Genomic DNA, 17817 nt, shown 5'->3' with positions numbered 1-17817 from the left:
CCTCGTGTGCCTGGCGGAACGGCATCTGGGGGGGCGGGGGGCCCCGCGTCCTCGTTCTGTCCTTGCCGACCGCCCTTCCATCCCTGCACCCCGCACCGCCGGCCACTCACCCCTTTGCGGACCAAGTAGTAGGCGAGGTCCGTGGCCAGCATGTCAGGGCTCAGCGCCCGCGCCATGTTCTCACGGTGAATCTGGGGATCAGCGGCCACCGTGAGTTCAGACGCCCCGGGCCTGTGGGTGCCAGGCCCTGCTCCCCGCCCCGCCAGGAAGTCTCCGCCCCCGGGGAAGCGCCTGTCTCTCTCTGCTTGGGCCAAGTGTGATAGCCCAGTAATCTGGAGGCTGAGGCGGGAGGATCACCATGACTTTGAGGCCAGCCTGGACTGCACAGTGAGAGCCTGTCTCAAAAACAAAAAGAACACTAGGCCCGGCTGCACAGAGCCTGACTCGGTCTGGAACTGACTTCTAGCAGATTCTCAGGGAAGGCTGGCGCTGTCGGCCTGGGGACCACGCCTTGAGAACCCGTGCTGTGGAGACACCCCGGACTGCTTCGGGATGAAATGGAGAGGCCGGAACCGGCTGCAGTGTTACAGGGGCGCTGGAGCAGGGATGAATGATTACTACTGAAGCTGGGCGTGAGCGTGCAGGGTCTTGTGGCACATTTCTAACTGCTGTCTACTGGAATAGCCCACCAGAAATGATTGTTTAAAAACGTGGCTGGGTGTGGTGGTCTCAGCACTCTGGGAGGCTGAGGCAGGAGGATCACAAGTTTGAGTCCAGCCTGGCCAACTTAGTGATGTAAAATAAAAAATAAGAAAAGGGTTGGTGGTATAGCTCAGTGTAAAGGCCCTTTGTTCAATACTCAGAAGAGAGAGAAAGGAGAAGGAGGAAGACGATCAGGGAAAGGAAGGAAGGAAAAAGATAAAGAAGGACCGAAATGAAAGAACAGGAAGGAGAGAACAGAAGGATGTGCTCTGGCCAGTGGACGGGACCTGGGTCCTTTGAGCCTAATCCACTGTCCCCTCCTGGCTCCTGGGGAGCAGGAGTAGGTCCCCCAGCCCCAGTGGCTCTTTTGGGGACCCCTGTTGCATCCCTGCAGGCCTACGGAAGGGGGTCTTACCTGCAGTGTAGAGATGGCACCTGTGGCCACCTGCAGAACAGCGCTCATGGTGTCGCACACTTCAAACACGGCTTCCTTGTCCTCCTGTGGGCACACGCAGGGGTGAGGCCTCGACCCCAGCCCACGGCGAGGGACAGTGGGGTGCATGAGACAGGGAGATGCCCCCCAGCCCCGAACCTGCAGGTCCTTATTGTAGGTGCTCGGAAGTCCCTTGAGGGTCATCAGGAGCCCAGCGCACTACAGGGAGAGGTGGCTCAGGTGCAGTGCAGGCCTAGGACAGAGCCTACCGCACTGGCCTGGCCGCCTCCCTGCCACTCACCCGCCCAAACACACGGCCCGCCTTGCTGCGGATCAGCTCCAGGCTGTCCGGGTTCTTCTTCTGGGGCATCAGGCTGCTTCCGGTGCTGGGGACACAGAGGCCGGACTGAAGTGGCAAGAAGTCGGGGACAAAGGGAGCCATGGTGGCGGGGTGGAGATGGCGACAGACAGGCAGGGCCTCACCTGTAGGCATCTGAGAGCTGCACAAAGCCAAACTCCTTGGTGCCGTAGAGGATGAGGTCCTCAGCCATCCTGCTGAGGTGTGTCACGCACAGGGACGCCCAGAACAGGAACTCCACTGGGCAGGGGAGGGGACAGCAGCGGTCGGCCACCAGGCTTCTCAGTCCTCGCCCAGCCTGGAGAAGCTCCAGGGCGGAGACTGGGGAGAAGTGAGGGCCAGACAGGAGTGGGGCAGTACCCGTGACTCACCCACAAAGTCTCGCTCACTGGTGGCATCCATGCTGTTGAGTGTGATGGCCCTGAAGTTCAGTTCTGGGGGACAGGACACGGGGCTGGGTGGGGGGATGAAGAGCAGACTCCGCAACTCCAAAGCAGCCACCACTAACTACCTTGACATCCCCAGGAAGGACCATGGGGGTGGGGACAGGGCCCCAGTGCAGGTCCCAGGATAGGGCCGGACCCCTGAGCTCCCCCCATGTGGGCTCCCTGCACACAAAAGTGGCCCAGACCTTAGCAGTTCAGGTAGGAGAAGGGCAGAGCTTGCTCTCTGGCCCTGATGGCAGGTGTGGGGGACAGTGGGGAGGAGGCGGAGCGTCTCACCTGCTCGGAGCAGCTCCCGGTCCACACCCAAAGGGTTGCCCGCAATGGCCCCACTGCAGGGACAGGGGTCAGAGGGGTCAGGGCTCCTGGCAGACACCACACACACACACACACACACACACACACACACACACACACACAGGGCTTGGTGGCCCCTGGCTCAGCCTGGGGCTCGGCCTCTCCCTGGCCTGGCCACCTTGAATACCAGAACACTTGTCCCGGTGCACGGGAATGGCAAGTCGTAGGCAGCTGGCTCTGAGAGAGCCCTGTCCCTGCTTGGACACATCTGAGAGACAGCTGGAGGGCCAGAGTCCCCCTCCTGGCTCACAAGGTACTGTTGAAATATACAGTGAGGTTTACATAAACATTATTATAGTAAAAGTTATGGGCCAGGCATTTAGCTCAGTGGTTCCACTGCCTGCCTCACAAGACCTGAGTTTGATTCCCAGTACCAAAAAAAGAGTTAATATTGCCATGAGTCCCTCTCAAAACCCTCTCCTCACTTTGATCACTCTTGTCACTTTCTGAAGCAGCCCTGGAAGTGCTCTTTTTTGAGTGTCTTTACCCTGTGTGATCAAAAATACAGTGAATACTGTTGCTGAGCACCATCCAACGGAGAGGCAGGCTTGTAAAGACCTGAGTGTGTCCTCCTCCTCCTCCTCATTCGCCGGACCTGCCACTGTGTGACTTCTGGGTCCTCCCCAAAGTCAAAATCACCATGAAAGGGAAATGTTGTAAATCTGTTCAGCACACTGAGGCAGCTGCAACAGAGCGACTAAAGATCCTCAGGAAAGAGGAGGACCGCCAGAGCTGCTTCAGAGAGTATCAAGGACGATGCCGTGAGTGCCTCTAAAGCAGGGGCAAGATTCTGAGGAGGATTCATGGCAGTGTCTTTTACTGCAATACACTTTTTAAGACTTCTGCATTCACCATACTTTATGATCATGCCTCCTATCACCCTGCTGCCTGTCCCCTCTGTCCCTGGCTTCTCGTGCCACTCCCAAAGGACCATGCTGACTCTATAGCACCTCTCCCCGCTGCCCTGGGCCCTGCAGCCTCACTCACCTCCCCAGAGGCAGGACGTTGATCCGGTTCTGCACCTCCAGCAGCCTCTCTGAGTCCCGGGTCAGCGCCACTGCATGGCTGTGGGAAGCCAGGGCTGCAGGGTCAGGGCAGCTGGTCCCCCACAGTCCTCACAGTCCCCGCACAGTGTGCCGCACGGCCCCAGCTCACCTCAGGATCCAGTGGCTCCAGCGGATAGGCTGGGCCCTCTGCAGGTGCGTGTACCCTGGGAAGAGGACATCACGTTCCCTACAGGGACGGGAGGAGTGGGAGTCCTGAGGGCTGGGGCCAGGCAGGACCTGCCTAGAACACCAGGACCTGGGGCCTCCAGAGAGAGCAAGGTGGCCTGCAAACCCCTGCCCACATGAGGGACCAAACAGTCTCCTGGGCACAGATAGGTCTGTGATGGTTTAGATCGAAAGTGCCCCCCAGTCTCCTGTGTTGGGGAGGTGGCTGGATCACCAGGTGCCCTACTCATCAGTGGATTCATCTTTGGATGAGTTCTGAGTGGAGGCCTGGCTGAAGGTGGTCACTAGGCGGTGGCCTGGGAGGGTGAATTCTTGTCCCTGGCTCCTCCCTTCTCTGCTTCCAGGTTACCATGGGTTGAGTATCTGTCTTCACCCAGACCCTCCTCCATGCTGTTCTTGCTTTGGAGCCAACTAACCATGGACTGAACCCACTGAAACTGTGAGAAAATTAACCTCTCCCTCCTTTAGCTTTCAGGGTATCTTCCTAGCAATAATAAAGTGACTAATACAAGATTGAAGGAAATCCAGGTGTGGTGACATACACTGAAGTCCCAGTACTTGGGAGGCTGAGGCAGGAGGATTACAAGTGAGAGGCCAGCCTGGACAACTTAGCAAGACCCTGTCTCGAAATTTTAAAAAAGTTGGGTGAGGTCTGGGGATGTAGCTCAAAGAGTGTGAAGGCCCCAGTTCAATGCCTAGTCCCCGTGAGTGAATGAATGACTGGCAGGGCCATGGCAGAGGAACTATTGGATAGTGATTGTGTTTAACGCAAAACATTTAATTCATCTATTTAAAGTGTACACTTCAGTTTACAACTATCCTCTGGGTCAGTTGTAGAAGACTTTCATCACCCCAGGGTGACTGTCCTTATGCCCTCTTGTGCCCCAGCATAGGGGGTCACAGGGCCCTGGGAAAGAGCAGGGTCAGCGCCATCCCGGGCAACACATGGAGGGAGAATAGGCAGCTCCTGGGCCAGGTCTGCAGGTGCAGAGCCTGGAAGACACTGAGGTGTGGAAGCCCAGGACTGGGGACACTAGGCAGAAGGGGGCCCAGGGCTCCAGGCTCTGTCCGCCTCACCACCTAGGGCTGGCTGCCCGGGGACAGGCGGTTCCCGCCACCGCCCCCGTGACCTCTCTTACGCCTCTGCCCGGTCCACCATGGCCCGGATGAGCTCCCACAGGAGGCCAGCGAGTGTGGTGCAGCTCTGTCGCATCCACAGCCTAAGGTCGGTCACCACCTGGTCGTTCCGGCTGCGTCCCGTATGAAGCTTTCCCGCCACATCTCCGATGAGCTCCTGGGGTGGTGGAAGCACGGGGTCAGGGCCACCTGTCACCGCACTAGGGGTGATCCCGGCCTGGCTCTGCACCAGCCTGTCCCCGACTCTGCCGGGTCCCCCGGTCCTACACTGTCCCAAAGATGAAGGGAACAGAATGACAGCAAGCAGCTGGGACAAGACGGGGGAAAGACCAGGTAGGCAGAGGGGACGTGGACACCACACCTTCAGACGCCGCTCATTGGCCGTGTGGATGTCCTCGTCGCTGGGGTGCAGCTTGAAGGCACCCCTGGCCCACTCCTCCGCCACCTGGAGTGGGAACAGCCTGGATCAGGTGGAGACACTGGCTGCCGAGAGGACCCCAGCCTGGTTTCCTGTCCCGGATGGCTGACTGTCCTCATGGGGAAACTGAGTCCTAGTGTGCCCTCCTATCCCATGGGAGCATCTCAGGCCCTGCCCATTCCCATGACCCAGGAGATTATGGGAGCCCTTAAAAGATGAAGACAGTGGCAGGATGGTGGCAAATGTCTGTAGTCCTGGCTGAGGCTAGGCAGGAGGAGCTCAAGTACACGTCCCACCAGGGCAATTTAGAGAAAGAGATTCTCAAAATAAATTAAAAAGGGCCTAGATGTCAGTCAGTGGGAGAGCATTCCTGGGTTTGATCCTTAGTACAATAAAAGAGAAAGAAGAAAGAGAGAGAAAGAGAGAGAGAGAGAGAGGGAGAGAGGGAAAGGGAGGGAGGGAAAGGGTGAGTACCTGGTCCAGGCCTTGCAGGATCTGATCCATCTCAGCCCTGGTGAGGAGTCCCGCCTTCTCCAGGCCCCGGCTGTAGGCCTTGCTCCCCTGCACGTCCACCTCCCACAGTTGCCGGTCATAGGTGATGGAGGCATTGAATCTCTCCATGATGGGGTCCACTGCGCCCACAAACCGGCCACCCCACAGCTTCCCGCTCTGGTCAGGAGAGCAGGGCAATGAATTAATCATCTTCCTTCCCACCAAGAAAGAGCCTTTCAAAAAGGGCACTGAGGGCCAAGCAAGGAAGCATGGGTCTGTAATCCCAGTGTTCCAGGAGGCTGAGGCAGGAGGATTGCAAGTTGGAACCTAAATTGGCAACTTAGCAAGGTCCTGTCTTAAGATAAAAAATAAAATGGGTTGGGGATGTAGCTCAGGGCGAAGGCTCTGGGTCCAATCTCTGGGACTGCAAGGAGAAAAAGTCCCCAGAAGAGATATGAACAGGAGTATTCTCCCTAGACAGATATGGAAGTGGAGCTCCCAGGGGCAGGGGCCATGGCTGTGCAGGAAGTCAGGTTTCTGCCACCACCCAGTGTGACTGTAGAGGGACTGTGGCATCCCTGGGACCACAACAGAAGTTCTTGGGCCTTTCTTCTCTTTAACCAAGCAGAGAAGTCACCTCAAAAGCTCAGTTTTAATCCAGCTGCACTGTGCCAATAACAAGGACAATCCACATACACCTGCTGACACTGCAGGCACCTCCACCCGCTGTGTACAAGCTGACTTCATGCCCAACAGCCCCACTGCCAAAGGACTCTGACCCACGGCAGCCTCTGCCCCCTCAGCCTCTTGTGCCCCACCCCCAGCTACCCCACCATGACCTGATCTCCAGCAAAGCTCCACAGGGCCTGGCGCTGGTGGCGCACGCCTGTCATCCCAGCGTGCCGGAAAGCTGAGACAAGAGGACTGCAAGTTCGAACCCAGGCTAGGCAATTGAGCAAGATGTTATCTCAAAACAAAAACTGAAAAGGGCTAGGGATGAAGTAATTTAGAGACTTAGTGAAACCCTGTCTCAAAATTTAAAAAAGGGTAAGGCCCTTTTATCAGGAAAATAAAGCACCATATGGAGCCTGGGGCCAGAGGGTCCAGGCCAGGAAGTCAAAACCAGGAGCCTGGAATCCCTCATAGCAGCTGCTATGTTAGTAATAACAACTCCCTGACAGGCAGGCTGTGCCAAAGCAATTAGCACCCACCCACGGGAGGGCCTAGGCAAGCTCAGGTCAGCAGCCTGGACTGCAGACCCTGTGCTTCTGGACTAAACCCTGCCCAGGGCTGCCTGGTAAAGTGGTCCTGGGAGGGCAAAGGCCAGTGCCACCCATGGGGCTGAGGAGGGTGGGAAGCCCAGCCCGGTGTGGATGCCACACCAGGCAGGGAACTCCATCCTGCCAAGAGGGCTGGCGGTGGCATCACTCTGGCAGCACTTCCTGGGCTGGGTCCTGGGGAGTTGGACTCTCTCTCCAGGTGGGCGCAGTGGCCCTGCTTTTCTCAGGAGGAAAGGTATTCAGGGAGTTCAGGCGACTCTGGGTTGGAAACCAGGGCTGTGGGGCTCCAAGTCCAGGTCCCCTGCTCCTGGACCCCAAGGCCTCCACACCTGCTTTCTTCACATGGGCAGAAGGGAGAAAGTGTCTCCCGGGTTGAGGAGGACAGAAGGGCTGGGACACAGACCTCCGCCTCCCAGGCTCAGGTTCACTTCTTGAGCCTTAGCCGAATTGGTCACCCTTTCATTTTATTCTATGTAATTTTATTTTATTCTTTGCAGTACTGGGGATTGAAGTCAGGACCTCTGCACTAAGCCACCTCCCCAGCCTTGTTTAAAATTTGAAACAGAATCTCACTAAGTTGCTAAGTTGTCCAGCCTGGGCTGCAACTTGCAATCCTGCCTCAGCCTCCCAGCCTCCTGCGATGACAGGTGTGTGTCAGACAAGCAACAAATAGCCCCTTCTACCCCAGACCTTAGAGCAGGAGGTGGAGGCTGTTATTGTCCCCACGTGCTGGCGACCTTTAGTATCCACAGCCCAGGCACAGGAGGCCCTGGGCCCTCCCTCAGGCTCTTCCCATCCTGGCCCCAGGCTGCACCTCGCCAGGTGGGCGCCGCCAAACTTCCGGCACGAGGGGGTGGTGGTGTCACAAGGCCATCTGGGGAAACTGGGGCCACCCACCCGACCCGCGCGCCGGTCACAGCTTGGGGCTGTGACCACAGCCAACCCTACTCGCAGGCTCGGGGACCACACTCACTTCTGATGCCATATTGGGTGGTTCCTGGTAGTCAGGGAGCCTCAGTTTTCAGGCCTGGAAGACAAGACCGGACTGACGACTTCGGCCGATCGCATTCCGTGGGGACGCGGGCTTGTGCAGTGCCCGGAGCTCGACACCATCCCCGGCATCCCCCGCTCCCACCGGTCCCGCTGCCGCACACTCACCAGGTTGTTCCCACCACTTGTGTCCACGCAGCCGGCTCGCTGGGCTTGTCTGTCCCACCAGGAGTCAGCTGCCCCTCACCCAGCCCTGACCCGCCTCCCGGAGGCCGCCGCACCAATCCAAGGCGATCCAGCCAGATGGGCGTTGCCCCCGCCATCCAACCCGGGGTGTGGGCGGGGCTTTAGGCAGGCAGATCCTGCCCAGAGCTGGACCGCGCTGGAGTCGCTGTAAGCCCTGGCGCGGGGATCCCGGTCAGGGCTCTAGACCGTGACCACAGGCTCAGGCCAGACGGGATCGCCAGATCCAGAAGGTGAAATGGCTTGTGGCTCACTCAGTCATTCACCAAAGACGTGCCAGGCCCCTCCTGGGCGCCAGATACACTTGAAACAAAAAGAAAGTGTGGGGCCGGGGGTTCCCCGCCCCCTGCCTCGCAAGCGCAAGATCCAGAGTTCGATCGTCAGTACCAAAAGAAATGCGCCAAAGCCGGTGCCTGAGCCTGGCGTCCCTGTCCGGGAGGCCAAGGGGCCATGAGCTCGGCCAGAGTGTCTGGAGGCGCAGACGGACAAAGGCTTCAGCAAATGGGTCGTGGCAGGAAGGGCGCGAGGCGAGGCGGGCGGGCGGTGTCTGACTGTAGGGAACTCGGCTGGTAACTCGTCGGACCCAGGCTCTGGTTCACCATCTTCACAACAGTTCTGCTCACCCATGGAGAAATGGACGCTGCCAAAGGGTACAGATGCTGCCAAAGGGTGCGAGTGAGCTGGCGTGAGGCAGGAGGACAGCTTGATTTGGAGTCCAGCTTGGGCTACGTAGTCAAAGACCAGCCTGAACTACACAGCAAGACCCTTTCTTAACAAAACAAAACAAATCAAGCTAAAATAAACTAGGTATGATGGCACACACTTGTAATATCAAAACCTGGGAGGCTGAGGCTGAGGCTGAGGCATGGGAATCACATGTTCACTGCAAGTTCCAGGCCAGGATGAACCACATAACAAGACTCTGCCTCAAAAAAACAAATAAACAACAACAAAAACCAAAACAAAACAAAATCTTAAGAGGCCAGTGTCGGGGCCCAGTCATGGCCCACTGGAGTTTGACATTTGAAAAATAACTTCTTCCTATATAATTAAAACATCAACATTTACTACTCTTCAAAAAAACTATTTATTAAACTTATTTTAACTCTTTGACCCTGACATAACAGAAAACTCGTTAGTCGAAGATCTGATATTATCTATAAAAATCAAAAACTCACCTTAACATAACAAAAAGCTCGTTAACCAAAGACCTGATATTATCAATAAAAATCAAAAAATCCGGTCTTTAAAAAACAATTACTTGATATTTTTGTTGTTATATACCCTTAAAAGCTTCCTGTTGATTCGAGCCTATAAAAAGAGCTATTTCTGCGAAATAAAGCAGACTTCTCTACATCTCCACTCAGGCTTAAGTGTTCTTTCCTTTCTCAATCCTCACTCCCCAACTCAGACATGTTCGTGTTGTGATGGCTGGACCGCCACAGGCCAGGCATGGGGGCATGTGCCTGTATTTTAGCCCTTGAAGAGGCTGAGACAGAAGGATTGCAACTTTAAGATCCAGCCAGGACAATCTAATGACTTAGTGAGACCCTGTCTGCAAATGAAAAGTTAAAAAAAGGGTTGGGGATGTGACTTCAGTGTGAAGGCCCTGGGTTCCATCCTGAGTACTGAAAAAATATTAAGACAGTAAATAATATGTATATGTACCACAATAAAAAGTTTTTGGAAAACTAAAAGATGTAAAAATACGTATCATAAAAATGCTAATTATAAGCTCTAAAGCGCCTATCTTCATAGCAAAGTAAACTTTAAGGCAAGAAATATATAGGGGGTCATTATATAATGATAAAAGGGTTCAATTTATCCTCCTCACTAACAATCCTAAATCCTAAATGGCTATGCTCCTAATAACATAGCTTCAAAAATGCACAAAGCAAAGATTAACAGAAAAGGACAAATAAGTAACTCCAAAATCATAATTGGAGATTTTAACATTTTTTCCCCTCTGTAATTGACAGAAGAAATACATAATAAATCAGGAAAGATAGAACACCTAAACAAGTTAACCATTTTCACTTTATTCACATCTATAGAATAAGCCATCTAACAACTACAAAATAAATTACTGGTGTCCTTTGGAAGCAGCAGAATGATTTTCTTTTATTTAAAAATGACCATTAAAGCTGGGTGTGGTGGCACATGCCTGTCATCCCAGCACTCAGGAGGCTGAGGCAGGAGGATTACTTTGAGTTTGAAGCCAGCCTGAGCTACATAATGAATTCAAGACCAGCCTGAACTAAAACAGAAAAAAAAGTTACTACTGTAACCATCTTAAGTATACAGATCAGTAATGTTAATATTTTTATATTTCTGTATTGTGAAACATTTTCATCTTGCAGAACTGAAATTATACCCTTAAATAATAACTTTCTCCTCCAGGCACTGGTAACCACTATTCTATTGTTACAGAAGAAATCTGTAAGTGACACACAGAGAGGCAGCAGAATGGAAATAAAATTAAAAAAGATTTATTTGTCCATAAAGACCGATCCCACATAAAGCAGTGCACAGATCGATTCAGTACTGGGCTACAACTCCCTCTTTTATAGGGTATTACAGCCTTGATCTCATTCAGGTTGTTATATTTCATTTTCACAGTTCACAATGCTGATACTCAAAACATGGTGGTGAGGCAGTTGAATTTCAACCCGGATGTAGCTGGTCAGCAAGGTTAGGTTAACAATGGTTTTGTTTTGTTTTTGAGATGGGGTCTCACTATGTAGTTGAGATTGACCTGGAACTCACTATGTAGCCCAGGCTGGTCTTGAACTTACAGCCACTGCTCCCTCTGCTTTCTTTCCTTTCTGTTCCTCCATGGCACTGGTCGCTCTCTAGTGTGCTGTACTTGTCACCTATTCTGATTGTTCCTGAACATTAGATTCTAAGCAGGGATTCCTATCTGTTTTACTTTTGAATTTATTCCAAACACCAAAGCACTGAGCACATTTGTTGACTGAGAAAAAAAAAAAAAAAACTGAATACAGGAGTTACAGATGCCTACTGTGAACGGTTTGCTGTGAGTGAATAAAAATGTCCAGCTGCAGGATGATGTCTAGTCCCTGCCCCTACTGTTGCTACAATTGACGAGAACAATTGTGCTTCCAGACACTGAAGACAGGAAGAAAAAGAGAGGATTTTATTTTGTTTTGTTTTGGTGACAATGAGGATTAAACCCAGACCCTTCATACTCAGCTGCATTCCCTGCCCTTTTACATTTTTAAAAAATATTTTGAGACAGGGCTTTGTTAAATTGCTAAAATGCCCAGGCTGGGCTGGGACTTACAATCCTCCTGCCTCAGCCTCCCAGGGTGCTGAGATTACAAGTGGACACCATTACACCAGGCTGAGGAGAAGATCTTAATTCATTCTCATCCTCTGAACATCACCCTAAGAAGCCCCAAGCTCTGACTCCTGCCTAAGGAGAAAAATAGCTGAAGACATTTGGACTTCGGTGGAGGAATTACCTCTACAAGGATGAAGCAACAAATAAAACGACCACTAGTATTTCTTGAGTTCTAACAGCATGTTAACATCCTGTACTGATTACCACCTTAAATCCTTACAACCGCTCCTTGAGGCCCACTCTAATAATCATTCCCATTGCATAGATAAGGAAACAGTCTGGGAGAGGGAAGTAACTTGCCTAAAGACACTGTTCCGGTGCATATCTAGTCGCCCAAGAGCCTCATATGCTTATAGATGGGGCTTTGGGTAGGTGATTAAACCTCGGGGGCTACAGTTCTCTGCTCTTAGGAGGTGGGGTCTGGTCAGAAGAGGGGGCCCTAGGCTGTGGCCCAGAAGGGTTTATTCCTCACTGTTTCCTGGCCGCCACGATATGAGTAGGTCTCCTCTGCCAGTCCCTTCACCCTTGCCAGCCAACTGTGCATTGCAACTGTGAGCCAAAAGAACCCCTCCTTGAGAGGCATGGTGGTTCACACCTGTAATCCCAGCACTCAGGAGGCAGAGGCAGGAGGATTGCTGCGAGTTCAAGGCCAGTCTGAACTACAAAGTGAGGCCCTGTCTCAAGAAAAATCCCCAAAAACCCAAAAACAAAAATCTCCTCCTGATCTGTGGGTGAGGGTGTGTGTCCCGGGATGAGGAGCAGAATAAGACAGATGTCCAGCCAGGAAGTGGCAGAATTGCAACATCTGCCTGGGGGTTGGGGTGCCAAGAGCTGGCTCAGCTGATTTTAATTACCCAAGGGTCAAATTAATGAACAACTGGCTAATATTATCCTTCCCGAATGGCATGGTGCTCATCTGCCTTTCCAGTCCCCAACTGAGGAGGCGGCTTTGACAAGGAGAGTGTGCAGCCAGCTAAGTCCTGGGTCCTGGTTTGATCATCAGCACCAAACACCTTTTTAAAAAACTGATAAGGAGTCCAAGGTGTGGATTGCTGTGTTCTTCATTTATCAAAGAGCTGTATCCCCACCCTTCTCTGCAATATATATATATCTATATAGCCTTTCCAGTCCCCAACTGAGGAGGCGGCTTTGACAAGGAGAGTGTGCAGCCAGCTAAGTCCTGGGTCCTGGTTTGATCATCAGCACCAAACACCTTTTTAAAAAACTGATAAGGAGTCCAAGGTGTGGATTGCTGTGTTCTTCATTTATCAAAGAGCTGTATCCCCACCCTTCTCTGCAATATATATATATCTATATAGTAAAACAGGCAGCAGAACTACTGAATTAAATCTATAGCCCTGCAACTTATTTTGAAACAGGGTCTGTCTAAATTGCACAGGCTGGAGTGGAATTTACAATCCTCCTGTCTCAGCCTCCTTGAGAGTGGGGACTACAGGCGTTTGCCCAGCCAATCACTGATCTAGGAGACAGGATGAAAGCGCTAATCCGTCCGAAAGATATCTGGGCATGACACTGAGTAGGACTCCTCTTCCCCGTGTCACACCTGAGACGACCTGGGTGCCTCCTGTCCTGGCCAGCCGATGCTTCCACACCCCTGAGTCATTGCTCCTCTGCGAAGCTGGGGCGCTGAGCTGATGTTATGCAGAGCTGGTCCAGTAACCACGTGTCAATCAGGTGGAAGGCGAGCATCCTCCGTGTTTTTACTGTCAGTGATACCTGGGGCCATCAGCAGATGTTTGCTGAGTGAATAAAAGGAGCATCTTTAGCCTTACTTTGTGGTTCCCTCTCCTCAATGGAGGGACACAGGATTCTCCAGGCAAAGCCAATCAGCTGGGCCTAGGGTGATATCTGATTTACTTGGTGATTTTTTTTTCTTTTGGTACTGGGGATCAAATTCAGGACTTTGCACTTGCGAGGCAGGCAGCAGAACCACTGAGCTAAATCCCCAGCCCCTGGTGATTTTAAAGTCAATTCTTTTGCTTGGCATGGTGGCCTTTGCAGCCATCCTGGGCTATGTAGTGAGTTCAAGGCCAGCCAGGAATACATAGCGAGAGTCTGTCTCAAAAACAAATAGTCAATTCTTTTTTAAAATTAATTTTATTGGTACATTTAAGTTATACAATATAATGACATTCATCACTGCACTGGAAATTAGCACCTTTACATAATCCATCTTGATAATAGTAAATTCTTTTGAAAAACATTTTTTTGTAAAGTAGCATGTTCATTGAAAAACATTTAAATACAGAATGTGTAAAATTAAGAGCTAAAAATCTCCCTTACTTCTCCTCCAATCAACTCCCCAGACACAACCACCAGAAAAAGTTTTAACAGCTTTATTGATAATTCATGTATATATGTGATAAAAATTCATATTCAGATAAACTCACTGCTTAAAGAGCACAATTCAATGTTTGTGCAATCATCCCCACTGATCAGTTTTAGGACTTTATTGCTTTGGGTTTTTGACACAGAGTCTTGCTATTTAGTTTAGGCTGACTGAACTCATTGTGTGGCCCAGGCTGGCCTAGAACTCACAGTGATCCTCTTGATTACTGCTCATATCGATTCCCTTACTACATGGAATCTACAAACCAAAGTTTTTAAAACTGTTAAAGAATGACTAAAACTCCATAAACCAAGTAGTTGAATGCATAGAAAATTTTGGGAGAACAAGTGAGATAAGATATTGAACAAGGTTACCATTCAGTCATCTATTCATTCAGACAGGGTCTTGCTATGTAGCTGAATTCACTGTGTAGCCCAGGCTGGCCTTGGACTCACAGGGATCCTCCCGCCTCAGCCTCCGTAGTGCTGGGATCACAGGCATGCAACGCCATGCCCAGCTAAGGCTACCGATTATCATGCAGTAAAACTCTTCCATTTAATCCTGATGCTGACACTAATGTGCTTTCTTAGGCAAAAGCTGATCTGCTAGAAAGTGAAATGACCCTTGACACGTTATTGGCTTCTGTAATATGTAGTCAGTATAGTCAAGAAAAGATCAGTCAGACCTAATCCACTTTCAGATATATTCTTCCAAAGATTGGCTCTGTGCCAGAGATAACACAAACCAGGAGTGAAAACATTTGGAGTTGTTACTACTTTTTACTGAGTTCTTTTCCATGCCATTTCTATTTTTCCTTAGGATTTTCTACCTTCTAATCAGATGTGGTAATGCATACCTGGTATCCTAGTACTAGGGGGCTGAAGCAGTAGGACTGCCACAAGTTGGAGACCTGCCTTAACTACATAGCCAGACCCTGTCTCAGAAACATTTTTTTTTCCTACCTTTAACCTGTATCACCACAACCCTTTTATTTTCAGATACCAAGTGGCCTGGTAAAATGTAAAATCAGCTGTGCCTGGTGACACATGGTGACCAGGTGGGCCCCTGGTGCTGGGGGTGCTGCAGCAGGAAACCCAGCCTGAGCAATTTAGCAAGACCCTGGTCACCCCCCCCAAAAAAAAAAACCATCTGGGGATGTTGTTCAATGCAAAGGGCGCGGGTTCAAGTATGCAAAATAAATTTAAAAAGTAAATCATGTGGTTCCATTTTCCATATCCTTATTTTTTCCTATACATTATTTTTCATTAAGTCACACCACATCGTTTTATGGATGTAAAAATCCTACTCTGAGCATTTCCCCAGCATATCAAATACAATATGCTGCATTTCTCATGAGTCCTGTACGACATGCTGTGCAGCTGAGACAGGATTTATAAATTCACATTGCTGGTCATTTAGGCTATTTCCCAGAACACCACTACACCTGCCTCTTTCCTCCTGTTGCATGAATTTCCTGAAGCGCCCAAGGTCAGAGACGAAGTCTGTCCTTTGACAAATAGCGCTGGAGGAGGGATGGGAATAGGAGGAAGGTGGTTTCTTTTTACTTTTTAACAACGTGTTTTGGTTTTTTTGTTTGTTTTGGGTTTTTTTTTTTTTTTTTTTTTTTTTTGGTTTTTTTTTTTTTTTTTTTTTTGGTACCGGGGATTGAACTTGGGACCTCGTGCTTGTGAGGCAGGAGGTGGAACTACTGAGTTAAATCCCCGGCCCTTAACAACGTTTTAAACTCAGTCATAACATGCATCTAGAAATGTGCACCTAAGTGTGCAGCACACTGACTCTCTAGACCCCTGAACTTGCCGCCAGAGCAGCACCCAGGAAATAGCAACACACAAGCCAGCTCGCCCTCGCTCCCATGCAGGGGTGGGATCTTAATGTCGCATAAGCGCACTAATCTCACCATGTCTTTGCAAGCTTAGTTAATACTTTGATAAAACCTAGACCACGACAACGTAAGTCCTGTTCACAAACACTTAATAGGCTGAAGTCGAGCTAGGCAAGGACACGAAGTACCAGGACACAAAGTGGGACGGGTCATCCAAACTCCCTGCGTGCAGCGGGGCGCTCTCCCGTCCTGCACTGCGGCCCTCCCATCCTGCCCCGCGGCGCACACAGCCGGCGACCCGGGGTCTCCGCGAGGAAGGTGGCACCGGCGGCGGCGCAGCGTGGTTTCCTTATCGGTGATAAAGAGGGACAACATGGAAGTGTAAGCCAACTCGGGCAGTTCCCGGCTTTGGGCCGAGGGCCACCGCTGGGGACACTTCAGACCACGCACCCGGAGCCCGCTTGGAGACGACGACCGTTCCGCCTCGGCTTCCTACCCGGAAGTTGGGAGCTGTAAAGCCAGCGTCGTCCTCCGTGGAGGTTCCTGGAGGGGATCTGGCGACTCTGGGGTAGATCCGTGCTAGGGACTGTGCAGGGGAAGTTAGCTCCGTGAGTGAGGAGGCGGGGTTTCTGGGCAGAAGAAAGCGTTCAGAGCAAGATTGGGACCGCAGAAACAGCACAGGGTCTGTGGTTGTTGTATTCGTGTGTAGGGGGAGTAAAAGCCTACATTTTAACGCCGCAAGGTCTTGTCCATGCTTGCTCATCGTACGACGTGCAGGTGGAAATTTTTCCACCCATAAAATTAATTCTGCAACCCACTCATGGGGGTTGTCTTGCAACTTGAGAAACATTCATGTAGACGTCCCTCAGTATTCAGATTTTGGGACCTTCTGTGGATACCAAAATCCGAGGCCAGTCAATCCCCTTATAAAAAATGGTGTAGTATTTGTATGTTACTTATGCACGTTCTCCCGTGTACTTAAATCATCTCTAAATTACTTGGGGTACCTAATGTTGTGTAAATGCTACGAAAATAGCTCTTAAATTGTATTATTTGGGAAATAGTGACAAGTCTGTGTCGATGCATCTCCCCGCTAATATTTTTTGTCAGCACGTGGTAGAATCAAGAGATTGAAGATCCCACAGATAGGAAGGGCCACTTATGAATTACTCTGGTCTAAGCCAGGATTATTCATTTTCCTTTTCCTAGAACATTGCTTGTCAGCACACAAACTTGCTTTATCTATCTTAAATTCTTTGTTGTGGCATTCATCTTTGTCTTTTGCTGTTTCTCCTTCCCATTAGAGCAAAACATCTTGGAAGTTTTGTTTATCCCTTCATTCTCTGTCTCTGTCTGTCTGTCTGTCTCTCTGGTTTGGTGTGGGTTTTTTGTTTTTTGTTTTTTTGTATGGGGATCAAACTCGGGACCTGGCGCTTTGAAGGCAGGTAGTGGAACTTTTTTTTTTTTTTTTTTTTTTTGGTACGGGGGATTGAACTTGGGTCCTTGTGCTTTTTCGTCCAGGCACCAGACCACTGATCTAAATCTCTGGCCCCCTGGTTTTTTTTTTTGAGACAAGGTCTCAATATGTAGTTCAGGCTGGCCTTAAACTTTCCATAATTCTCCTGCCTCAGCCTTCTAAGTATGCCACCATGTCTAGCTTATCTCCTCATTTGCTTAACCGTTCTGCTGGGCTTTCCTTCTCACTAGTCTACAAAATGGTTCTGTGAAGGTTATCTAAGCCCTCCCTCTCATCAAAGCCAAAGTTTGACTTTGCTGACCTCAGCTTTCCTGATTTCTCATTAACAGTTGTTACAGAAACTGTAGAATGTCTCTCAGCTTTATGACACGCTCCTGGATTTCTATGAATATCAGAGATGATGTCTCAGTGTCCTCTTCTTCCTTTTTTTTGGGGGGGGAACAGGGTCTCACTATGTAGTTGAGATTGACCTGGAACTCACTATGTAGTTCAGGCTGGTCTCGAACTCACAGCAATCCTCCTGCCTCAGCCTCCCGAGTGCTGGGATTACAGGTGTGCACCTGACTCAGCTTTTTTTTGGTACTGGGGTTCGAACTTGGGTTCTTGTGCTTGCAAGAGAGGCGGCAGAACCGCTGAGCTAAATCCCTGGCCCAAAATAATGTATTTACCAACAAATTTAATTTCTCTAATTCTGCTGA

General features: G+C 50.5%; 2 protein-coding genes across 3 annotated transcripts in view; one reads left to right on the top strand and one right to left on the bottom strand.

The window, feature by feature from the left end:
* Nucleotide 1: 1 nt before the first annotated feature.
* On the bottom strand, nucleotides 2-8095 carry Asl (argininosuccinate lyase; the record flags this gene model as incomplete). The annotated part of the gene is made up of 15 exons (XM_010625075.1): nucleotides 8011-8095; nucleotides 7826-7879; nucleotides 5555-5749; nucleotides 5024-5107; nucleotides 4665-4819; nucleotides 3449-3526; nucleotides 3281-3358; nucleotides 2216-2268; nucleotides 1865-1927; nucleotides 1619-1733; nucleotides 1437-1521; nucleotides 1295-1354; nucleotides 1118-1201; nucleotides 111-191; nucleotides 2-25 (listed from the first exon to the last, which is right to left on the bottom strand). Coding segments are annotated over exons 2-15 (1167 nt in total), but the record flags the coding sequence as incomplete, so codon positions are not given.
* Nucleotides 8096-15881: 7786 nt separating this feature from the next.
* Nucleotides 15882-17817, top strand: part of Crcp (CGRP receptor component) — a 51790-nt gene continuing 49854 nt past the window's right edge. For both annotated transcript variants that reach the window (XR_004517691.1, XM_033764906.1), the window contains exon 1: nucleotides 15882-16023. Coding sequence is in view for 1 of the 2 variants with exons in the window: in XM_033764906.1 (XP_033620797.1) it covers nucleotides 16016-16023 (8 nt within the window). In the remaining variant the exon portion in view is untranslated. The remainder of the gene's footprint in view (nucleotides 16024-17817) is intronic.

Source organism: Fukomys damarensis, unplaced genomic scaffold, assembly GCF_012274545.1.
Source record: "Fukomys damarensis isolate Sample0158 unplaced genomic scaffold, DMR_v1.0_HiC HiC_scaffold_17, whole genome shotgun sequence".
Lineage (NCBI taxonomy): Eukaryota > Metazoa > Chordata > Mammalia > Rodentia > Bathyergidae > Fukomys > Fukomys damarensis.
Note: the sequence above shows the minus strand (reverse complement) of the source record. Positions and strands in the feature narration are given on the sequence as shown.